At 40.6% G+C, this 24,805-nt stretch overlaps 4 protein-coding genes across 9 annotated transcripts; 1 reads left to right on the forward strand and 3 right to left on the reverse strand.

Moving 5' to 3' along the window:
- Positions 1-680: 680 nt before the first annotated feature.
- On the reverse strand, positions 681-3,859 carry LOC106648828. The gene is made up of 3 exons (XM_014365943.2): positions 2,527-3,859; positions 2,066-2,302; positions 681-1,974 (listed from the first exon to the last, which is right to left on the reverse strand). The coding sequence occupies exons 1-3, from the start codon at positions 2,823-2,825 to the stop codon at positions 1,641-1,643; spliced, it is 870 nt and encodes a 289-aa protein (XP_014221429.1). The 5' UTR covers positions 2,826-3,859; the 3' UTR covers positions 681-1,640.
- Positions 3,860-4,566: 707 nt separating this feature from the next.
- On the forward strand, positions 4,567-8,799 carry LOC106648752 (armadillo repeat-containing protein 3). The gene is given in 11 exon segments (XM_023457796.1): positions 4,567-4,587; positions 4,673-5,305; positions 5,380-5,547; positions 6,039-6,245; positions 6,450-6,615; positions 6,697-6,857; positions 6,892-7,298; positions 7,369-7,536; positions 7,599-7,729; positions 7,801-8,381; positions 8,461-8,799. Coding segments are annotated over 11 exon segments (2,883 nt in total). The 3' UTR covers positions 8,701-8,799.
- Positions 8,731-15,264, reverse strand: LOC106648869. 3 transcript variants are annotated; one of them, XM_014366009.2, is made up of 5 exons: positions 15,038-15,264; positions 13,293-13,476; positions 12,772-13,197; positions 9,347-9,603; positions 8,731-9,273 (listed from the first exon to the last, which is right to left on the reverse strand). In XM_014366009.2, the coding sequence occupies exons 2-5, from the start codon at positions 13,368-13,370 to the stop codon at positions 9,246-9,248; spliced, it is 789 nt and encodes a 262-aa protein (XP_014221495.1). In that variant the 5' UTR covers positions 13,371-13,476; positions 15,038-15,264; the 3' UTR covers positions 8,731-9,245. The 3 variants fall into 3 exon arrangements, with proteins under 3 accessions (XP_014221495.1, XP_014221493.1, XP_014221494.1); XM_014366007.2 differs by having other exon boundaries at positions 13,293-13,505; XM_014366008.2 differs by having other exon boundaries at positions 13,293-13,520.
- Positions 15,265-18,990: 3,726 nt separating this feature from the next.
- Positions 18,991-24,762, reverse strand: LOC106649001 (acanthoscurrin-1-like). Of its 4 annotated transcripts, XR_001339291.2 has the most exons (8): positions 24,536-24,757; positions 24,062-24,214; positions 23,533-23,661; positions 22,857-23,361; positions 22,681-22,783; positions 22,454-22,604; positions 22,317-22,369; positions 18,991-19,163 (listed from the first exon to the last, which is right to left on the reverse strand). XR_001339291.2 is itself a non-coding variant. In XM_014366262.2 (7 exons), the coding sequence occupies exons 2-6, from the start codon at positions 24,163-24,165 to the stop codon at positions 22,483-22,485; spliced, it is 951 nt and encodes a 316-aa protein (XP_014221748.1). In that variant the 5' UTR covers positions 24,166-24,214; positions 24,536-24,756; the 3' UTR covers positions 21,083-22,369; positions 22,454-22,482. The 4 variants fall into 4 exon arrangements, 3 of the variants coding, with proteins under 3 accessions (XP_014221748.1, XP_014221747.1, XP_023313488.1); XM_014366262.2 differs by lacking the exon at positions 18,991-19,163 and having other exon boundaries at positions 21,083-22,369; positions 22,454-22,592; positions 24,536-24,756; XM_014366261.2 differs by lacking the exon at positions 18,991-19,163 and having other exon boundaries at positions 21,083-22,369; positions 24,536-24,756.
- Positions 24,763-24,805: the final 43 nt, after the last annotated feature.

Genomic DNA, 24,805 nt, shown 5'->3' on the forward strand with positions numbered 1-24,805 from the left:
TGATGTATAGTTGATGATCAAGGTTAACGACTAGAAAAAAAAGCGCGAGAAAAAATAGAGCTATTTTTTTGAAAAACCTCTTAATAATATAATGTGTTAATACGTTGCAGTTAATAAGTGCGTTCCAAGAAAGTTAATTACTATTTTCATTTGATTTTGTCGAAATTTTGTTGTTTTTTTTTCATTGTGTCATTAGTATTGCTGTGAGCGTCCGATAGTATGTGATACTTTTAAAACGAGAAATGGCTTGAGGTTCAAGTCACCAAGATATATGCAAAGAATACATAAATACTTTGTATGCACTGATAACACGTTATGAATATCAATCGGTTTGAAAAAAAGGTTTGAATTAGTATGTATGTATATACATATATATTATATATATATATAACAATAAACAATATACCAATAAGTAGATGCAATCATTGTCATTTTTATGTACCAAAGTTCTTTTTTATATTTTTCATTTCAAATTAGATTTTTAATTGAATAGTGCAGTAAAAAATATTATAAGCATTTGGAGATATGAATAGATTACGTATAATAAACATGAAAAAAAAATATACTTACGCTTCATTTTTTATACCTTTTCTTTTCCAAAGAATATTAAAACAAAAATATTTATTTTCAATCAAGGTAATTGAAGGAATTTAAAAAAAGTTTTTCCCATTTTTATATGATTGCATTTAAAAATTTTATTCTCTTCTTTCTCAAAACATACATATTTACAGGTGACTATAAAAAAGAGAATATTCGTTAAAATGTATCATATAATAGGAATCAAATCAAAGTCCAGTGAAGATTTTTTACAAGTTGGACTTTTTTGATTATAGCTTAAAAATTTGATTGATGCAAATACTAACAGTGTATAGAAATTTTCTTCATTAGTATGACTTTAACACATTCATTCACGAATTTTAGTCCAGCTAATTAAAACAAATACATAGCTGTGGATGATAAGACAGAATTTTCTTCATCTTTCCGAATTTATGCAGATAAATAAACAGTATACCATACAGTCTTTTCAAAACCATGAATTGCATTGAATCAAAATATACTGACTAAATTTGTTCTTAAGATACATAAAATATAATTTAATTATGAAAAATATCTCTTATAAATCACAAATAATGAATAGAAAGAGTCGTATTTTTCTAATGATACTAAAATTTGTGTTTTCAAACTAGTATTCATATAGATTCAACAATTGACTAAACACAACAGTATTCTACTGTAAACGCTCTCCAGAATTAGACAAATTTGCACATGAAAAATGTCGTTTTATAAATAAAAATTTTTAAAATTTTCTTCAATTCATCCTATTTTACTTTGGGATGTCAAAAGTAAAGATGAAAATTTCGATAATCGTTTGAGACTATTACTAAAGAGTTTTGAAAATTTTTACATGGTGACTTTTTTTTAATGTTTTTGAACATTATTGAGCTGTTTGCAAAAGAAGTTTCCAAAAGTAAGTTTAAATAGTTGTATTTTTACCGCGTCTCTGCCTTGATGTAATTCAACATAAGAAGGTTGAACAAATTTTTGAAAAATCTCATAACAATTAAGATCTGCGTGTACCGAATCTTTTTCTAAACATTAATGTATAAAATATTCATATAAATGTGTTGAAATCTTCACTCCTAAACATACATTTGTTCAGCCATGAAAGACATTTTTTTAGGTATATGAACATATTCATCAAAATAACAACAAAGTTCATATTCAGTTGTTCCATCACTAGCTAATGGTAGTCGAGCTTGGGCAGAGCACGAATTTGGCTGTTGTTGAGGATTTGGCATTGTACTTGTACCATCATTAGTTCTTTTAGCAATTGATGGTGCAGAATTGGTGCGGGGACGTCGAAAGCTTGGTGCATTATATTTATCTTCAGTTTTGTCTGTAACTGTTACACACTCTTTAAAATCTTTGGAGAGAGAGCCTTCACCAAATGTCTTTTCTTCATCATCTGACTTTCTGTAAAATACAAAGATAGTATAACTTTAGTTTGGTTGTAAATTCTCATTATTAGAAATTGTATTTATTCTAAATTTTAATTGAAACTAACCGTGTGAGACTAAGCGAGCGCGTCTTGTCTAGCAAGAGCTTAACATCGTTACTTTGCTTTAGATCAAGCTGAGCTGCTCGCACAATTGGTTTGTTTGTTTCAGTGGATGATGAATTTGAGCAGACTGCTTCCTCTTCTTCCTTCTGCTTTTCATAGTTTCTGCACTTTGCACGCAAATCCGTGAGGGGGCTATTTTTAGATGCAATGGGGTCTGTCATAAAATTACTCCTTGTTTCCCTATAATTGAAAAATATCAAAATTGAAAAACTGTACTGTACCAATAAAGTAAGTTGTATTTAACTTTAAAAAAAGATCAAGATCGTGTTCAATAAAATTGAATAGTAAGTTAATAATAAGCTCATAACAAGCTCAACGTATTGGTAACGATGAAAAAGTTTGATAAGCAATGTAATTAAACAAGTTTGTATTGTATCATGAAAGGTTATGTTATGTTTTTTTACCTTATACGACTACGTCTTTTAATGGTTCTGTTTTCAATGTGTAAGTTTTCCATTTTATTCGATAATTCTTGATCGGTTTTAATCCTTTTCAACAGGTCCCCGACCACTCGCGCTTCCATACTAGTGTCTTCGGGCTTGCATGTTTGGTCTGCGACAACTATTTGCTCGGCGGGCACTAGCTGTTCTGGTTGATTAGCAATCTCTGGGTCGCCTCCTTGATCTGGTACCCGTTGCACCGCTTGTTCGGCGACCACCTGTTCCGGTTGTTCCTGTGGCAGGGCTGGTTGTTGAGAAGCCATTGTCAGAGCAAACTGTTGTAGCAAACTGTCTGGATCTTGCGTCAGGCCAACAATTGTAAGCTTTTGACCTTTCGAAATCTCAATTCGGAAAAGTCACGGTCCAGCAAAGAAAAACAGGACTACGCGAACCCAATTTCAAGTCAAACAGAACGCACTTTGGAACTCTCACAGTTCGAGGTTCACTTGGGATGAAACACTGGTTAATGTAGCACTGAGAAACGACACAAAGTTCCACGCGGTAATCATGGACTAGGATTCATAATAACGAGCGCGGTCATCCCCAATCAGGGCTTTTTCTTGTCACGCATGTCCATGCGAGTGTTTCGAGCGATTGAAACGTAATGCGTCGCCGAGACGAAAGCAGAACAATCGAGAGCCTGGCTGGGCCTCATAGATCCACGCTGTACACACAGGCACAACACGTCACACGCGGTCTGTCAACTCGGCCGCTTCTTTGCTATTGCGCTCGAGACTGCTACGCACCAAACTTATGCTATTACGATGCGAGAATCGTTCGATTCCGAAACTTGGAGACTTGACAAGGCTCGGAAAAAGTCGTTGTCACGTCGCGCGCGACATACACAAAACACTGGTGTATATGGTATTACCGCAGGCACGCACGGCCGCTGCAGTGCGATCGAAAATTAAACGAGAATTTCGCGTGATCGAGATTGTAGAAAACGGGGTGAGATTTTGACGTTAGCTGCTCTCTGGCTGCTACGTAGTGCTGCTTGCTATATGGCAACTGAAGCGCCGAGTAAATAAACAGACGGATCTCTAAGCGGCTGCCATCTTGGCATACGTCAACTGTATGGGTGAGCAGACGTGTCCGTGTGTGTTTGTGTATACGTGTATGTGTGTGTATACGTTATACGTATAGCCTATAGTACACTTATCGCTGCAGGTCGCAGTATTGCCGAGATGGCGGGAGACGACGACTAACACGACGACGGGTTCGGCGGCCCGAGGCGCGAGCGGGGAGCTTAAGAAGAAAAGAAAATTCGAGGAGTGGGAGGAGACGCGAGGAGAAGTCCACGACGTCGACGACGACAGTCTACACGAACACGACTATATAGTTTTACGCTAGTCAGCGGGGCGCACGGTCAGTTTCGTCGCATTTACAAAATCATACGACAAAGACAAGACGACACTGTTTACAGCGCCACTGGTGAATAGAGTCATGAGGCTACATATATGTCGCGCGATATATACACAAATATAGTCCGTCGTAACTCCGTATTTGACTACTTATTTAATCACGACTTGCATCGATATTAACTTGGCGCGTCTAGACTATAATTTGTAAATATGTATAAGTAAATGCCGCATGCCCCTATACGGCACGTGTGCATTGTCAATTGCATGGGCGGTTGAACTTCTTTCATTCATTGAACCGAGTACGAATACCAAATTTTCAAAGTTTACAACGTTGACTACTTTTGAATTTGAAACTTGCATTGATTTTTCTACAGAGCAATGAAGGTTGAAAATGTAGAAATTGTTTATGGCCTTTTTATGATACCATAAACAAATAATTCATTTTTTATGGCTCTAGGTGGATAATTTTACATACTTAATCGAATCTTTCGAAAATTTCGAGGTGCTTGCATATTTCTTACATTGTTTGGAGTTCAGAGCAGTCGATGCAGCCGAGGACTTCTGATTCAACCTAATTTTCGTCGCTCGATATCGAAGTAACCTCCGATCAAGATTTACCACTTTCGTACTCGAAATCGAAACAATGCCCGAAAGAAACGCCAAGGTAAACTTCCATAAGATTCGTAGCCGTTGCGCTGCAAAGAACGCGTCAACAATATCGCGCTCTCATACGTACAAATCGTGGCAAGAAATGCAGGAAAACGGGCGAGGCGCGAGACGATCGCGGCCGCATGAGCGCCGAGGAGCTCGGCCGCTTCGAGCCCATGGAGCTGCGGGTCGAGCAGGCCGACACGGCGATCCTGCTGCTGCGGAGCCCGGAGCGTCCGGTGCTGCTCGCGGCCGCCGCGGCCCTCTCGGCGTACGGCGCTCGGGCCCGGGGCAATCTCGCGACCCTCTTCGAGCTCGACGTCGTCGACTCGCTGACGGCTCTGCTGCGCCACGAGGACCTGTTCACGCGGAGATTCGCCCTCAAGCTCCTCGCCATGATGTCGGCCGTGGAGAACGTGCAGGATCACCTGCTGCGCAGCGACGGGTACACGCGCTTCTTCGTCGAGACGATTCGCCACGGCGAGCCCGAGACGCAGAGTTTCGCCGGCGCCGGCGCGGACGACGTCTTTCTGCAGGAGTTCGCCTCGCGCATACTCGCCGAGCTCACGAGCGATCCCCGGGGCTCGGCCAAGCTCGTGGCTCTCTGCGACGACGCCGAGTTCTTGCTCCACAAGCTCACCGATCCCGATCCGGATATCAGGAAAAATTGCCTGGAAATCATCTGCAACGTCACGAGAGATCTCTTGGGATTGGATTTTGTCGTCAAAGCTAAAGTATGCGAACGCTTGGCGATTCGAGGAACGATTCTGTTCTATTCGACGTCGATGTTTTTTTCCTGCATTTACAGAATTTCGCGTTCGATACGTTTTACAAACTGCTCGAGGAATCCTATCCGATAATGCAGGAGCTGACGATCGACGCGATCGAACGCTTCGCGATGCACTCCGCGGACGAGGAAATACAGGATCTCTTTCGCAAATCCGACGGTGTGATGCGTCTCATCGACATTTTAGAAGTTAGCTATTGTATCGATTAAGCGTAATCATATAACAAAATTCTTGGAGTTTATGGCTAAAATCGCGAATAAAATTATTTTCCTCGCTTGACGCGTATGGTGGATGTTGATAGTTGTCCAGAAATATAGGAAAGCACTGAAATAATGGAAATATTGATAGGTATTTTGTTTATTGTTGCGTTCCAAAGGACCAAAAATTTCGCGCTACTACTTATTCCATGATTAATATTGTCTAAATATCAAAGGCAAAAACAGAACCAGAGAAAAGTTTCGTAAGATGTCTAAAAAATCGAAAGCGGAATAAGTAGTCAAAATAGTTGTTGCTCACGCATTTCCCCTTGTTTCGGAGATCTCAAAGAACAAGCATATGAGTCCATCAAGTAATCAAAGTTTCATTCGTGATTTCAGTCTCGAATTTCAAGGATTTTCTAACGAATTACTCGTGTACGATATCGATCGAAGATTACTAATTTTCACGTGCCACGTTGTAGAACGACGAGTGGCAGGATCTGTACCTCAAAGTCCTCGGGGTTGTTTGCGCGTGTAGCTGCAACGCCAAAACTGCCGAAGCGATGAGCCGAGGCGACGCGATAAAACGCATCTACGACTTCGCGGAGGCACATCCACGAGATCACGACTTGAAGCTCGCTGCGTTCAAGATATTGACTCGCTTGGCGTCCGATGCTACGGGCCAAAAGGTACATCAAATGCTTTTCCAACTCATAACTTTTTCCGCTGAAAAAAAACCATAAAAGTTCTTTACGAACGCAGCTAAAATTCACTGGTATTCTTCTTGTCTAATTAAACTTGGAAAAAAGTCCTGAAAGTAATCGAAAAATGCGTCCGTGCAGCGACGTAAATCTTGCAACGCGATAATCGAGCTGCGCGCAATTTTTATACAGGTACTGCACTCGATCGGATTCATCGAGTTCATGTTGGAGTATTTACAATTGAGCTCGAGCAGCACGGAAGTTCAGGCCGAGGTGTTTCGCGCGGCGGCCAAGCTGACGCACTACAGACCAGCCAACGAGCAGCTGACTCTGGACAAGTTCCTGCCTCACGCGACGAGTTGAGTAAACAATGGAATTCGGTTGGCTCGATTTTCAAGTGACCTATATGGGCAACTGTGTGTGTGTGTGTGTGTTTTAGAACTTCTGGAGAATCCGCGCGCTCAATGGGACGAGATACAGGCTTGCGTGTTTGCACTGAAGGAGCTCTTCGATTCGACCTATCAGAATTGCATCGGCTTTCTCGATGCGCGAGCTCATGTAAGTTAATCTTTACCAGTCCAATTATAAAGAAAGAACAACGCGTTACAAGGATATTATTAAAAACCTCGCACAGGTACTGCTGATTCGTCTGATAGAGGCCGAGGCGGCACCGATGGAAGCGCGACTCGGCGCCATCGAGGCGATCGGCGCGCTGACGAATTACCCGAGCATAGCTCGCGACCTCGTCGACCGGGATCTGTTCGCGGCTCTGCAGCGCGTGCTCCAGCCCGAGTCCGGCGAGGTGGCGCCGGCCCCGGACGAGCTGAAGATCGCCGCCTGTCACGCCCTGGGCCGCTTCCCCGTGAACGAGGAGGCGCGCCTGCTGCTGATACGCGTGCACGTGATGCCAGCCCTGCACGAGCTCGTCCTCGAGGAGTCGGAGGCGCTGGCGGTGCGCGACGCCGCTACCCAGCTCTGTCTGCTGCTCTGCAATGATCCCATCATCGCCAATATGTGCACCCAGGAGGGCTTGCTCGTTCAGTAAGTAACTCGACTGCTTCGAGCATCCAGAGTCGCGGCGAGTATTATAGCCGATCGGTGTGCTCGACAGCATGCTCAAGCAAAAGTCCGCCATGTCGAGGCACGTGCCGAGCTGGCCGTGCGTCATCGAGAGCCTCTTCGCCGCCGATCTTTCCGCCAAGTTCGCCTACTACGGCAGATTGACCCTCGGCGACGTCACTTCCAACGGATTCTACCTGCTTCGGCGCAGTTCCTGCCCGTAAGACCCACTGCCCATAGGATTCGCAACACTTGTATAAAGCACCGCATGTATGTACGCAGTTTCCCGGTGCTCGAGGACATATTTCGTTTGAAGCTCTGCCCGCTCGAGCCCATCTACGTGGTGAATTTCGGCGAAGCTGACCAGACCCGCAACGACGACTGTATGGAGAGCAAACTCGCCGCCTTCGAGGGTGAGTATTCGTTAAACGCTCTATCAAGGAGTAAAATCATCAAGGAGCATTGGTATGCATTGGTATCGTAGCCGCGCGTAAATCGATGCGCCGCGAAAGTCAGCTCAGAGGCATAAGGGTTTCCGACGCCACCATCGACGCCTGGCTCCAGCTCAAGTTCGGCCACTTGCAGTACGATCCCGTTCTCGTTGGCCATCTGAACGTCCTCAAGGCCCAGCTCTCGGCCATCGAACATCGCGGACAATGCAGGTGAGTCATTTGCTCTTGACTCTCGACCCTCTTGATAACTTCAAAAGTTAACTCGAAGGTAATCGTTTTCTTTCGGTACTTTAACAGGTCACCGATCCCGGGTACGGTCGAGGCTTCGAAGATCGCCAGTCGGGCTCAGTTTCTCGGTGTCTTCGTCGCTCGTCAATTGTCCGGGCCTGATTCCACGAACAGCGGCGGCGGCCTCGACCAGCAGCTCGAGCTGCACCTGCACGAGATAAAAGCGAAAATCGAGACGAGCGTCGTATCGCTGGGTATGCTGAAGCTCGGCTCCTATCTCGAACGAGCTCTCATGTTCAAGGCGTTGGCCGATCAAATCGGTCTGCCGGCTGCTCTCGTGCGCGGCACCTACGGCAGATCTTGGATCGAGATAGCCGTACCCAAGGTAGCTTGAGCTATTTTTCTGCAATTACAATACGGTCCCATAATATAACGAGGACTTTTCTCTATTCTTGCCGACGCAGATAGAGAACGCCGCAGAAACCAATGAAGATACGCAGCAGCATCGGCGACGATCGTCGAGGCCGATAATCGATCTGTGCGACAAGTTTCTGCCGACGCGCTATTTGCGAGAAAATTACGTCGTCGACTTGATGGACGAGCCCGGCCGGCTCATGCCCATCGACGGCCTCGAAGCCAAGGTCTATTGCTCGGGCGGTAAACCCGTGGACACGGCTAGCGGTTGCGCAAAAATCAGTGTGTAGTTTTTGATTGGAAAATCACTCTGCCGTATTTATTGCACATGTATGTTACAAAAGTAAATATCGTCGATTCTACAAAATTAAAGAAGTAAGTTTAATATATACAATTTAACGTTTCACTTATAATACACATATATTTTATATGATAATAAATTATTCGCATTTATAAATTGTCGTTTGTGAAACGACGGCTGAATATAGACTTATTAGACATCGTTTATACGTGCATTTCTCCACAAATTTCTCTGGGTGCTTTTGGCGGTACATATATAACGTGTGTCGAGGCTGTCGCGGTAAGAGGTCCTCCGAGTATTAGATGAAAAGCTCTCCCTTCAACGCACAGCTCTCGTATCACCGCCTTTTAATTTCCTGCGCTCACTGAGCATATGTTACACGCGTCAGCTGTACAAATGAATGTGATATATGTGTCTGTGCAGGCGCGTTTGTACATGCACGAGCTTTAATGCAAAATGAACTTTAATCGAGAGAGCGAAATGTTTCGCTCATAGATGCGAAGAGTGAGACGTTGAGGTTGTCGTCGTTACAGCTCAGGCGGTGCGTGACTTTTCGAGTCGACTGTGGAAGAACGAAAAAATTGGACGCCAGATAAAAGAACAAGAAAAATTTAGCCATTTAGTTGTGGACTTACTCGGTTACCGAACCTCGTTCGGTCTCGGCGTGGCGCAGCAGTCTCAAAACGTCCTCGAGCTCGCGGCTGGTGCAGGGAATCAGATTAGCCACGGTGTTGGAGTCGGTTCGAACGGTTGATGCAGCATGAGTTTCCGCGGACACCGGAGTCACGGACAACGACGGCGACGGCGACGGCGAGAACTCCTCCTGATCCTCGTAGCTGCTGTCGTAATCGTTGGTCGGCGATTCGTCGTCGTTGGTGCCCTCGCTGTAGAGCTGTACGATAATATAGATAGATATACAGTAAAGGAGAAGAGAATTTCGTACACGTGATTTTGATAAATGGATTTTTTATAGCCGATCGATCTCGCATTATATTGCCGCCGGCGCGGCAATCGCGAGAATTCCGACGCATACGCGCTGCAAGCTCGAAATAAATCAAGCTCGTGGCTCGGATGTATATGAGTATATGTAGAAGAGGAAAAAAAGAAAAGGCTAAGAGGTGCGATCGAGAAAAGAAATTCCTCAACAATGGCAATTCTTCTTTACTTCTCTTTTTTTCTTTTATTCACTCTTCATTCAGTCGCGCGCAAGCTGCTATAGAAAGTGAAATTCCGAAAAGCAGCCGAGTCTCATTGTTCTGGCGCGCTATAACGCTTGCACGCTCTTGCATGTACTTTATGATGCAAATGGAAGGCGTCGATAAATGCAGCTTTATGTAATTCGATTGGCGAAGGCGAAAAAGAGCCGCATCGAAAATTAATTATGGATGAGTTTGAAGCGAGGTGAATCGGGGCAACGATCTTTTTCTTTTTATAGAAAACAACGCGTCGCGCTCTTGACAGTTGTAGTACACGAATCCAAGCGCTCTTTTGTGCAAGCTCTGAATGTGTATACAGCGAATTGTTTCGCGAGATATGACCGAAGAAATAAAGCGACCAACTGCCTGAATAACCATCCGTCAAGCGAGAAAGAAAAGTGGCGTTCGTGGCAACGCGCGTCAATGTCGCAGGCGCTGCGACACGTGATGCTTATATTGGTACGAGCGTCAGATTATCAAGTTTTGTAGAATTCAATTGTTATCTCGTTATATAAATATGAATATATGGGATGATCTTGCAAGTCAAACATAAATCACTAAGTATCAAAGACTTTGAGTCCCAACATGAAAAAAATTGATGTTTTTTTTACAATGAAAATCACACCAATTGTTGGAAAATTATACTACGTGGTCAAAATATATACTTTTTATGAAGATTGATTCAATAGAAACATTTCCTCTGGTACTCAATATGAATAATTATCTAACGATCAACAGATTACAGTTTAAAATGTTTTATAATGCATTACTATTGATTGGCTTGTTTTAGCCAATTGATTTTTTGTTAAAATTATGTTATAAATTTAAAGCACATTTTAAATCACGTAAAAGATTCAGACCAGTTTTCAATCACTATAAGTACGATATCACTTTAAGCGTCTACCACTAGATGGCTAGTACCATTATTTGTAAATCTGCAAGTGGAAGAAAAGAAAAATAGTTATATATGGCAGAGCACTGTGAGGTTGCTAATTAAGTTTGAGAGAGTAGCGTTTTGCAATCTAAGTTACTTGAAGACTCTAGGAAGTTTTGAATTTTGAAACACTTATTTGGAATTCAGTAAAAACAGTTGTTTTTAATAAATTCGACGTAATTATATTTATTTTTAAGTACAAGCAAATGTTATTAAAATTAAATCAACATATCGAATTTCATTGACGTTTTACATTGTCAGTAAAGAAAATTGAAAATAAATGTATATTGAACATGTATTTGAATGGTAACATCCACGAATTTCATATATTCAAAAAATGATCATTAAATGTCAAGAAAAGCAACGTTACAGCTTAGGTCAGTATATTACAAGTTCTGATATCCCTTGTATGATTAGAAATTTTTTCGTTGGCCATAAGCTTGTAACATATTTTTAACATATTAACATAATGAGATATTTTTTTAGACTTATGATACTCATTATTTTGATTTTAGATTCCTATTTATATTTCTCTCGAAGAAATAATATTTACAATTTTTTGTTGTCAAAGTAAATATAGAAGACTACGTGGACAGTGGCAAATTAAAAATTCGAGTATTTACTAAGGGCCATAACGAATTGAAGTAAAGTTTAAAAAATTTCAAGATTATTATACTCGTGAACACACAATGGGTATTTCAATTTTATCCAACGCGGTTGACGCGACACAGCCCATATACACGAAATAGTCGTTATATTTATGTCGAGGCGCGCTGACTGCAGCTTGACGCGGACACGCGCGAGCTTTTTCCCTCGGCGCACGCACGTATATTTCGTATTATACGTGCGTTACGTAGTGTCAGAAAGTATTTCTCGAGACTATAAAGTGGAAATCGTTGGCTCCGAGCTCGCGAAGAGTCGAGTTGCCTGCTTATAGCGCGCGTGTCACAGCAGCAGCCTGGAAGAGGGAATTAAAGCTCTACTGCTACCGATGCTGCTTCTCCGAGATATTGCATTAGAAAGTTGCTAATGAGCTGCGTGCGCGTTTAATACCCCTGCCCAAGCGTGCACCAACAAGTTTTGCACATACGTGTATGTGTACTGTTATAGCAGCCGTGCGTGGCTAGAATAAATCGCATCTGCATATAATTTCGGTCCGTTTAAACGCGCCCGTATATAATAATATTGAGATGTGCTTTAACGCTTGCTAATACTATATTTACGAGTAATTGGCTTTTTAAATCGCCCTTTGAACTGCTCAACACACACACATACACACACATACACTCACACATACGCACACACACACGTGTTATATGTATAGGTAAATTCATGAATCTGTCCAAAGCGCGTGCACCCAATGAAGACTAGAGTTTCGCAGTTCGCTTGTATTGAAAAGCTCGTACGCGATGATACGGAAACTTTTTCCTTTGGCGCATATAAAGTGTATATTGATTCACCAGATTTATACGTGCGCTACAGTTAATACGCACGCTTGAATTGAAACGATATTATATGCTCTCGTGCGCAGCACAGATATGTCAATTTAGATTGAGCGCGAAAAGTTCCAAGCCGCGAAAGCCAGCCTGTTACGTGTGTGTTTTTTTCGCTTGGAATTCCATCGACAATGCTGATAATACGACTCGATACGCTTGTACTTTGTGCGCGTGCATGTAGGTCTACATACGCGTCAGTTGAAAATCGATATATACTCCCTTTGCCAGGTCTTATAAGTGTGACATCGATTGAAACTTATTCGACGCATTTTTAAATAGCAACATTTTTCGAATGATTTACATTCTGTACTTCACGATATGGATGCGTGCAGATAGACATTGAAAACATTTTTACCGAGGTCAGAGGGGGGGAAAAATGGAAAAAATCGTAGGCAAGTTCAACGGCGTGTCGTTACACGTGAGGTTTTACCAACCTGTTCCTCGAAAGCTCGCAACTCGTCCAGCAGATCTTTTTCCAGCAACCGGTGCTTCAGCGTCTCCACGTCGCTCCTCATCGCCTCCAGAGCCTCGAAGTTGTCCGCGACCTGTCTCATTTTCCAGACTTCCAAAGCCATACAGCCCAGCGCCAAAATTAGCGCCAGGCAGCTGAGAAACGTTTGAGCGCGACAGGCGCGACGATGCCAGCAACAATAGAACCCGAGCGAGGATCTGCCACTGCTCCCGCTGCTACTGCTGCTTGTACTGCAGCTGCCATTGTTGTGTTTATTGTTGCTACTGTTGCCGTTGAAACCTTGCTCCAGTTCGCTCGTGGAGATGTTGAGATTTTCGCGCGAAAAATCCAAAAACGAGCGTGACTCCTCGCTCTTGGCGCAGCGCTGGGACAGGCTTTTCTTCAACAGCTGTGTAAGTGAGTGTATGTGCAGTAGCACGTACATAATTTATGAGAAAACGATGAATGAACGAAGAGCTTGAAAACGTGCGTCATGTAACTTACAGCGTGCGGCTTTTGTTTGAATCTCGAGGCTGCACTAGCATCGTCGTTCGGAAGCAGTGAAGTCATTTTGTCACGCATGAAAAGCGCCTCGATGAGCTCAGTCAAATTCGTTCCTGCTTTGCGCTGCTTGCAGCATCCAAAAAGAGTCAATTTTTCAATTGCTCATCATCATTCTCCCGTGGATCTGAAGTAACGTGCAGGAACAGATAGTATCTACGAAAATAATCACTTTTGCATGCAAACTTTTGTGGTGAATACTATGTGACAACGACGAAATAAACGCGACGTAAACTATAATTTTTGTGCAAGTAGCTTCCAAAGACTATAATAATAATTTGCGGTAAAAAAAAATTCACTGTAATTTTTGTGAGAAATATTATTTAAATTTTCCTGCCTCTAAACATTATTATCTGAAATATTTACGGCAAAAAAGTTTTACTTGTGTTAGGGCAAATGATAATTATTATTCATATTTTGCCCTATAAAGTACTGTACTTTAAGCGTTTTAATTGAAATTATTGATTTGATCGATTTGATTAATGCACTTTGATTTTTATTAAAAACTAATGTTTTAATAATGATTAATTTTGTGCGTTAATTGCTAAAAAATTCATGAAAATTTAATCATAATTAATTCCAGCTTACACCGCCAGATGGAGAATATCTTTATCTAAAAATTTGCAAGTGACAAAATCAAAATATAATTTATAATCGAAAACAATTTATTCAGTTCTTGAGTAAAATTTTACTATTTCCTTATGAAACTTTATGAATTTTATAAAACCTTCGAATTTTCATTTCTCACTGAGATACAGCTCTTTTTGTAATCCATTTTTTTGTGGTAATATTCGGAACTAATCATTTGAGCTACAGCTCTCAGGTAGAGTTCACTTCTTTAGATGGTCGAATTGCAACCCCGGCCGAGACGATTAGAGCCATGGGTCGCTCTTGATAAGTAGTTTTATGATGGAAAGTTTCCTTTACTTTCAAACACGATTGTTTTTATGTTTTAAAAAGTAATTGCGTTTGTTGGTGAAGCGAGAAAAAACATGTTAAAATGTTTGTAAGCAGCATAGGCATAAGTATATTTTTGTTGACAGCATGAAGGCGGGCACACGCGTCGAGACAATCAAGTTTTCATCATAAAGACGATCAAAGGTATATACGTACACACGATAGTCGCGATACTTGTCTCGATGACTGACCTATATATTTGTATATAGAAGTCGTCTCTTCTCCTCATGCAAGCTCTGCTCTATACGCGAGGATAAAAAAGGCTCGTATAACTTTTGCGAGTCATCGAAATCCCCGTTCGCGTTTTGTATAGGACGTGCCACGGGCAAAGTTTGAGATCCTCCCTGCAGGCTAGATTAAAGACGCTTCGAGGCTGTAGCAGCTATATGTACCTGCCAGGCTACCGATGTAGTAGTAGTTTCTGCGGCTTTTATTTGACCGTTCGCGCGCGCGCGCGCGCGTACACGGCAAACGTCCGCTACCACCGCCGGCTCACAGAAAGACCGAAACTCTGCGCGGTAAAGGTAAATAATTGCTCTTTATAGCCTCGGTCGCGTGTACATAGCTCGCGTATATAGTTCCGGGTAAATAGAGCCTTTCTGTCGCGGTATAGGACGAAGATTTAGGGATTCTACCGAGCTGAACAGGATCTTTTTAAATGACGCAACGAGAAGACGCGGAACACTTTTATCATATAAATATTGGTGAAGCGTAAATTTGATAGATTATACCTGCGAGAGTAGTGATATCCAAAGCAGCACAAATTTTTCCTCTAATCAGGTGTGCGTGAATCTACTTCCAAAGCAATCATGGTCTCGATCGAATGTAAAATTTTCGTTACTCCCGAATCACAAATATATATGACATCCACCATCGACGCATGGCATTGCGCCAAATTAGATATTTATTTATGAGCTCGGCCTTCCGACAGTCCTATATATTCACGCGCACTCCAGAAGTTAGCCCGGCGGCGGCCACGAGTCAACTGGTTTGCTTTGCGCGCTTACGCCAGACTATATAGAACCTTAGGAGCTGCGCCGCGGGGATGCAGCTACATGCAACAAAGACAGAGTATCGCGCGCTCGCTCGAAATGATGCCGCGCAGAATAATTCGTCACACATGCCTCGTCGCGATCCAAATAGCGATGAATGAAAATTGACGAGGTAGAAAAAAAAGCAAAGAAAACGAGCGAGGCAAATTGGAAAAGCCAAAGGGCGCGTGTGCGCGTATCCAAGGGGCGAATGACAAAACAACGAAACGCATTATCTCTCTTTATCCTCGCATAGGGCACCTCTGCTGCAGTCGTGTAGCGCGCAAACGAACTCGAAGCTGCCTATACGCAGATACGAGAGGGAGAGAGTAGAGTCGAGCTGCGTCGAGAACGTCGTCTGTGTGGTCATATCGCGAGCGAAAGCTACACGAGCGCGCCATGCATACCTCTCGTTTCCTTGATTAGAATCTGCTAATTATACTGCGTAGCTAGAGGGAGAAAAGGGCCAGAAAAAGCTTCAACTGCTTCTGCTGATGCTGATTTCGCGGAGAGAAAAGCGCAGAGTTTGTATTATAAACTCAACGCAAAATATACCTATTTACTATTCAAAGCCTCATAAATGCAATTCGCCTCGTTATTCTGCTTGTACCCGTAAAAGCTTGCCAAGACTTTTTAATGAGTTTTTATTTGTTTGTTTACTCTTTTTTCCCGTAAATCTGACCAATTTCAGTTTAGGCAACTATGGTTTCAGCACAGAGTCCCTTTGACGCAATGAAAAAAATTACTAAAATTGTTTTTTATTTCGTGGGGAAAAAGTTCCGCTCACCGAGCGATCAAGCATGATAAAACTTTGAGCGACTCGAGTTTTTAACCATATGCGATATACATTATTATAGCAACAGGTACGTATCGTGCCAGTTAGATCGATTAGTTAAATAAAATTTTTCGATCGTCTCGAGCTTACACGTAGGCATGCCCATTTTGTATAAAGTATTCGAACCAGTGCGCGGGCTTTTTTTGAAACGAGTGCAAATTTTCACGGGGCAAAGTTCGACCGCTGCATCGAGATGTATTTGGCGACACACATTCGTACTCCTCTCAACGAGTAGTTGTACTATGATCAGGGTAATAAAAAGTTGGTGCTCTTCAATACACTAAATTATGCCGAAGAAGTATTGCGTGTCGAAAATTGGCATGACTCGGTTTACCCTCGGGTGAGCATTCGCGCGCGCGTTCGCTACGACGCAAAAGTTGGTGAAGAATCGATAAGTTAAATTTTTTAGAAACAAGCATTGACTCCAGTCATTTGTTTATTTAGCAAGGATTTATATCATTAGTGTATTTAGGCACAAGTGAAAAGCGAATCGTATAAGAGAAGTAGTTGTAGGACCGCCCGCAGCAGGTAATACACACACACACATACGTCCGCGGTCTCGACGCGGAAAGTCGAACGAACTAATCTGCGGAAGAGCCTTCGGGCCATTACGATTACATGTGTGCAGGTGCAAATGCAGCTATACGAGCCTGATATAAACGCACACCTGCGCGCAGCGCTACGGGGCTGCAGTCTGCTGCTGTCTACGCACATACGAGCTGCTGCTGCCGGATGAATGCGCCACCGACTTTGAGGTAACATTCGTGGATCTCTCTCTCTCTCTCTCTCTCGAGCAGCAGCAGCAGCTCGTGTGCACGTGATGCGCGCGTAGGTAAGCCATAATTGTACACGATACACACAGACACAGACGGAGGCACTCGCGCGAATAATAGGGCCAAGTCGAGTGTAGACCGCCGCAGTCGTCGAGAGCTCTACAACCTACCTACTATCTAGCTACTACTATTCCCTTGATTATATGTACCGATTGTTCGGGCCAATATTGCCGCGTTCACGGTAGCCCGAGTAAGGCGTTATTGTTCCAACGGCTCTCGCAGCTCGTATTATATATATAGGCGTCGTTCAATCATACACATACCTATACCCACAGTTATAATTCTGCAGACGGCATTTTCGAATTTCCCGACTGATATCGTACGCGTGTCTAATTGTTTCCAGCCACGACGAACCCTTGTGACAAAAAAAGATCTTTTATTTGTTTATAGATCACAGAAAGTAATTAATTGCATCTATATACTTGCGGAACGACGTCGAGGGTGCAGCAATCGTCTCGCCCTCGTTATTCCGTTGCTTCGTCAAATGAGTATTAATTATTTTTATTCAATTCGAATCGAGTGACTCCTCGTTCTAGACAACAAAAATAAGCCGGGGCAAACACGCGCATTTGCACTTTTACGCAATAATAAGTGGATGCGCGCGTGAACGACTCTTTTTCTTTTTTCTTCCTCTGTTTTTTCCCTAATCGAAAGAGTCACGCTTCGACCTGCACCGCACGTAATCCAATATAGCGAGAGTAAGTTTTTTCGTGGAAAGAAAACGACGTTACATTCATTAAAGACAGAGACTGTCCTGAATACGATGCTCCGAAGATGTTTACGAGTGCCGCGGATCATCGCCGGATCCATAGGTATAATGACCGAAGGGAAAAACGATATTCGCAGAAGGCGTATAAAAAATCGTCGATTAACGCGGCGCGAGAGACTTTTTACGATCGCTCGAGTCGAGTTCGTTGATCTTGGCGTTTGCCGTGTCGCGTACGTGAGTCACCGCGCGCGCTCTTTTGCACATTATTATATCATCTGCTGTAATCACTGGTCTGTTAGTCATTACTTTTTTACGTCTTTTCGCGCCTACGAGACGATCGTCGTCGAAAACGAGGAGGAAGCTCGCAGAGATTTAGGTCAAATTTCGCCCGAGCCCTTTCGGGATCAATATTAATGCGCGCCGTGTTCAATTACTTCGAGAAACTGCTAACTGCGGCGTACGAGATATACCTGTGTGTGTATGTGTGTGTATGTAACTCCGAAGAAGGAACGGAGCGCGCGAGATCGCAAGATGCATATAGGTATGTGTAAAGCTCCTCCGTGCAAGCTCGTCGTCGTATACACATAGATACGTGTGACTTTTCGAATTTGAATTTCTCCGATAGTGGCCCGAGCAAAATTCCTCGCGAGCGCGCGCAGACATCACAGAGACATGGCTAATGAACTCATCTTCATGTAAATCGAGCACACATAGCTGCGGCAACGGAACACAAAGACTGCAAGCGCAGAGCTTCGAGCTTCGTGAATTGCAAAATACGTCCCTAATATTTCGCGCTGTTTCGCGAATCCATTATGGTTACATCGCGCGCGCGAATTTCGATGAATTGAATTGTAGATTCTTCGATTTTACGAGCTCGGCGCAATTCGTTTTTCCAGTCGAATGTAAGATCGTTGTTTCGCGCTGCACGCGCAGACCTGACGATTGATGTCGCTAATCATTGGGAATCACAATCAAAGCCGCCGTGAGTGGCTTAAAGAACGAATGAACGCACTAGCATTGAATCTTGAAAATACCAGCCGAAAGCTTAGGTGCACACCGGTATAGATACCGTATGCAGGTACCTTAAAATATCGCATTTACCGTAAAATATTTACTAAATTTAGCGCCCGCTCGTTGCCACCATATTACTTTGCAATTTTTAAAGGGTAATATAAAAATATACTCGTTTAATTAAATTTAAAAATACTTGTCTTTTTATTTTTAAATAAATGTAAATTTATAAATATTGTATAAAAAAATCAGTCTTTACAAATCACAGTGCAAGTTGTCGAAAGCAGTACTTCTTCACATCGGAAAAAATTAAGTACTTATTATTTATCACAGTGGAGATGAGAAACTTCTTGAGGAACCCGGCTTCTGCATTGATTCTTCATTTTCACGATTTCAGGTGGTTGTCCAGTCTTGAATTTCAATCCAAAAATAGTTGACCTGATAAAAGATGATAATTTTAAATATTAGTCTACAAGTCGATGGCATTGCCTAATGTTAGAACTGTCCTAATTGTTTTAGTTTCATTTCATTGCTATATTCATCCTTCGTCAATTCTTTTTTTTCATTTGACTTTTTGTTTAATTGTAACAGAATGTAAGGATATGAATTTTATTTACATTTTTATCGTAATTACACAAGAAAACTTTTAGCCAATTATCTAGAAAGTCGTATCCTAATAATTTTTGTGAGTATTGTCTACTTCTTTTATATAATGCATAACGATTTTCTAGTATGATTGTTACTTTAGAAACAGTTTAAAACTTTATGTTAGAATCAATTTCCAAAGCCTAAAAATACATAAGTGAAATATTTGGCTTGTCATTTGTGAAAGCACACACTGAAAGATACGCAGTGATTATTTCATTTTGCTTTATGCTTTATCAATCGATTGAATATTTCTAATTATTTTTGTGCTCATTCTTATATTACAAAGCAAAACGTTTTTGTTGTCTCAATTTTTTACATTGATAGTATGTACTTTTTAATTTTACTCACCTTCGATAAATTTGTGATTCTAGATGGAGATATATTACTCTCATTTAATATAGTGATACATACGAGCTTTGACTTAATTATATCCATTGGTATTTTAATTGAATAAATCATTATTAGGCTATAAGGCTGTATGGACAGCTTTTTGAATTTTTAATCTACGCTGAGCCATAATCATATTTCAACTTTCAATTGAATTTGACTTAATATGTTATTGATCATTCTCGTATAATTCATATGAAATTACTTTGAGATATTTCATTGCATTTTAAATAGTGAAATTCGCATTAACAAATTTGAATTTTTTGCAGTCATCCAACCATTTTTGTGTTGTTATCTTTATTTATCTTTTGTGGATGTAAGATTTGCATGATCTTATATCTTTGAGACCCACTTGTTGGGATGTATGTATCTCATTCTCGAGATAACATCAACTTGATGCCTCTGAAATAAACTTAATTCATTTAATTGCCAGCAGATTAATAATTTGTATTCTTTTGATTGCACTTCCAACATCATAAAAAACTTTTTAACTTTTCATTTTAATTACAGAAAAATGTATATATGAAACTCAAAATTGCTACAACAAAAAACTAAATTTCATAAAAAACGTTTTCAAAAATAAATAATAAAATGTATGACAGAAAATCAATTGCTCAAATGAGTAATCATTTCATTATACCTACATTACGATTTAAAAATTTTCATACTAAATGCTTTGAAATCAGTTTATGATTCTTGAACATTTTTTTCAAATTCAAAGCCGAATAAAATTCTATTATACAAATTAGGATTGTAAGTCATAGATGAATGAAAAACTCAAATAAGACATGCCTCATTTGTAATAGAAAGAAACATTCATTGGTATCTGAACAATACTTACAAGTTTGTATGATTAGTTTGAAAGATGTTTATACCAACTATTTTGCTGCTTATCACTTCAATTTGATCATCTTGAAAAATTTAATACTACAAATTTTGTACAAAATAACTAAATCAAGTTTTAATCAAGTGATTGGTTGATGAATTTCTACTATGAAAAACTTGTAGCTTTTTTAAATTGTAAAGTAATTTTCTGATTTTATTCAGTTTTTTTTTACATTTTTTTGACTGGATTTTTTCCGTGGTTTAAATGAGAGGAGATACATAAATTAATTTCTTTTCCATCAATTTAATTCCTCTATAATTTGTATTTATAGAAATTAAAATTTACATGATACTATTAAAAATCAGTTAAATGATAGTGTACTGCACATTGAATATTTTCGTAATCAATATAAAATATTTAGAATCTGCCTCAATTTTCAACTGCTTAAAAACTCATTGCCTATCTTACAAAAAAACATTCGCAATATTTTGTGATTTTTGAAATTATTTATTTAGGTAAAAACCAACTTTTTGGTACTTGATGAGAATTTGATTTTTTCATCAATTTTTCTACGCAAAATGTAGAAGTACAAACACTTCAATGTAAGGTAAAAATTTCATCAACAAGATTTATTTTTTTAAATAAATAAATCATGTACATATATATTTTTTATTATCTGGATTTCAATATTTGAATAGCAATTATAGTAAATTGACAAGTACTACTGCTACTAACTGCTTGAACTAATGTACACTAAGTGTTGTTTTATGTATCATTTAATTATAAAAATGTAATAGTGATAATAAATATTTATTTTGTTCTAAAATTTTGAATAGTTATCAAATATCCTAGCGCGTGACAAACACAAATAAATCCCTTGTTTTTAATTATTTTACAAATCAAGTTCGTTTCTTATTTTAAAAACATTGATGTTAATTATTAAAAGATTATAAAAAAAATTGTAAAAATTGTTGCCACTCGCGAGGAATACTGTAATGTACAGCCCTAATGACATTTAAGAATGAAGAAAAGTGATAATATATTTCATTTGCTCAAAAGAGACTATCAATAATTGTTGTATACAATTTCTTTTGAATTCTTGTGACATTAAGTCTTTTAACTCATTATTCCCTATATATCAAATGAGCTTTTCTGTGACTTACAATCATTATTTTGTTGTATTAGTTGTCTATTAAAAAATAACATTATAGAGATCATTGCTAGCATTGTATGCTTGCTCACAATGTTATTTGTTGTAGTGTGTCTCAGTATTGTTTTAAGCAATCAAAATAAAATTGTTCAAGTTGGATATTGTCTTTAAAATGTTAACTGTAGTTATCAAGCTTTCATACATTCATATTTTATTTACAAAGCATATGATTTCATTTAAAAAAATCTCACATCTCACTTTCTTTTGTCTACATACTTAAGAGCAATCATCAAACATTCATAAAAAATGGGTTTGAGCAAAACCCATTGAGATTTGCTAATTTACGGTTTTATTTTCGCAATAATTTTTTGGATGACAAGTACTGTGATATGAACCTAACATAAAACTTAGATTTTCCTATTTATTCTAAGAAGTCGACACAACTAAAAGTAATTTTGCATTTTTGAGAATTTAAAAATTAAAAAATTTTATCTTCATGACAAGCAAAATTACTATCAGCGATGTAATACGCAATTTTCGAGGTAAGGAATTTTCTTTGTTCTTCAATAACAGTACTCACCATTGACAGAGACACCAAATCGACTCCTTAGCCATCTCCATGAACAGCTTAATCTATATTTATCACAATGTAATTATGAGTTAAGTCAACTTTAATTCAATCAGAATAACATAAGTAAGACAATTTATTTCACTCACCATGAGATGGTAGATTTGGTTTTATTTACTTAGTTCGCTCCATAATTCATGGGTGTATAGTTAGTATTTTGCCCCTGATAATCATAACCTGAAGAATAATTATAGTAGCCGCTGTCAACTGCTTCAGGTTGATATGTGGCTGCATATGTATCTTTTATGAGTAAATGATAGATTTTATATTGACTCCTTGTGGATTCAAATTGAATTAGTTATAATTTTATATTTACCTGGAGCAGGTGCTTTATAACCATAAGGATCTGCATATCCTGGATTTGCTACTGGTGGGGCACCATATCTGTTGTCTGGGGGTGGGGGAGCTGGTGCATAACCCTAGAAGAATATTAAGCAAGTTAGTATTATTTTGTTTCATTTTTTTCTGCTATTAAATAGTAGTTACACATACAGGTGGTTGCGCATACTCTGGTGGTTGCTGGTAATTTTCATAGCCTTGGTAGCCTTGTGCATATCCTTGCTGGGGTGGATAACTAGCACCATAACCTGGAGCAGGTGGTGGAGGAGCAGCATACCCATTACCTGAAGCTCCGTAACCTGGAGCTGGAGGTGGAGCATAACCATTTGCTGGGGGTGCAGGTGGAGCATCAAATCGTGGCCTCTTTGGTGGCCCTACAGAGACTGGTGGTCCACCTCCTCGCTTTTGTGGACCTCCTCGACCTCCCATACCTCTACCACGGTCACCATTACCTCGTCCACCTCCCATAGGTCCTCCACGAGGTGCACCTCGACCACCACGACCACCTCTATCACCACCACCAAGGCCGCCTCGACCTCTGAAACCACCACCACCACGTCCTCCGAAATCGCCACGACCTCTACCTCTAAATCCACCTCCGTTACCACGGCCTCTGGGTGCCCCTGGCGCTCCTACTCCACCATTGTCAGGTGGTCCTCTACATAAATCAATAAATAAAAGTTTTAGAAACATACATAGAAAAATATAAGTATTTTCATAAATCACAATTTAAATTATGTTCACAATTTGATCCTGTGAAAATAATTGTAATAAATTTTATTGTGTTCGAATTCTTATATTTAGAATAAAAAAAATTTTAATTACTTACCCAGGGGGGAAATGCCCACCACGTCCTCTATTTGGGGGACCTCCTCGACCTCTTCCACCAGGAGGACCACCTCTCATTCCACCAGGTCCTCCTCGCCCTCTCATCATACCTCCTCGTGGGGGGCCTCCTCTGCAATGAAGAAATATATTAAAATTAACATATAATTTAAGAAACTTTAAAGTTTGGCGATAAATTTTTTCCATAAACTGAGACTAATTTTATCCAAAGTTGATTGTACCGAGAATAATGTCTAAAACTCCAAAGACCATCGTTATAAAAACACAAGTTTACTGCAAGTTAGCACCCTTAGATTTAAAACATTACACCACCATGCTCCGTCTCTTTTTAACCCATGCGCAAATGAATGTATATGCTCTTGATCGATTATCTCTCGGGGCGCTACTTGCAGCGGCGCTTTCTCAAGCTATTTTACGGTGCATACGATGCTATTTTGATGACGTAAAAAAGTGACTAATAATTCTAATGGCAATTATGATGGTGAAAGCTAATGGGATGATTGTTTTGTTACCTGCCGCCGCGGTCAAATCCACCGCGTCCCCGGGGTGGACCACCTCGTCCACGAAATCCACCGCCTCCACCTCTAGGCATTCCGGTTGGAACAACGTCAGCCATGGTTGCCTTCGCTGATTGACCCAAGTGCAATAATTTCGTTGAGTTATTTCTGTAACACAAAATATCCACGAGTCTGTGTGAGAGAGAGAGAGAGTGCGACAACACACACGGTTAATGTGCAAATAGGAGCAACTAAAATATTAAGAGTCGGTCGATAGCCAGCGCACCCACACATGCACGCACGCACACAATTTGTCGTCTCACATAAGCACAGGCACTAAATTGCTCCTCGCTGACGCTGTCACTCGATGATTTTTACATACACACGACACGCGACGAAAACAGTAATTTGCAAGTATACAATGAGCTGCGAGCGGTTGATTGACACTTTTATAAATAATAACGTAAACGTGAACATGATGAAACTTACATTAGAACGGGCAATGTAGCTGAGCCCGCGTTTAGCCTAAAGATAATACTGTTGTGATGTCGTTCTGTTTTTAAAGAACGGGCAGCTCTTTTTTGTAGCCGCACAAAGCACTGCTCCAAAAGTCTCAACCAAAACTGTGTAGTGTGTGGCAGTGTTGAACTCACGCTACACAGCGATGACGAAGATGGACGCCGGCCGTGAAACGGAAGCTTCTCACGTAGGCTGCGCGCGCGACGAGCCGCCTGCGAAACCTGGCAAAGTAGGAGTAGG

This window comes from Trichogramma pretiosum, unplaced genomic scaffold (assembly GCF_000599845.2).
Source record: "Trichogramma pretiosum strain Unisexual culture from Peru unplaced genomic scaffold, Tpre_2.0 scaffold22, whole genome shotgun sequence".
NCBI classification, from domain to species: Eukaryota; Metazoa; Arthropoda; class Insecta; order Hymenoptera; family Trichogrammatidae; genus Trichogramma; species Trichogramma pretiosum.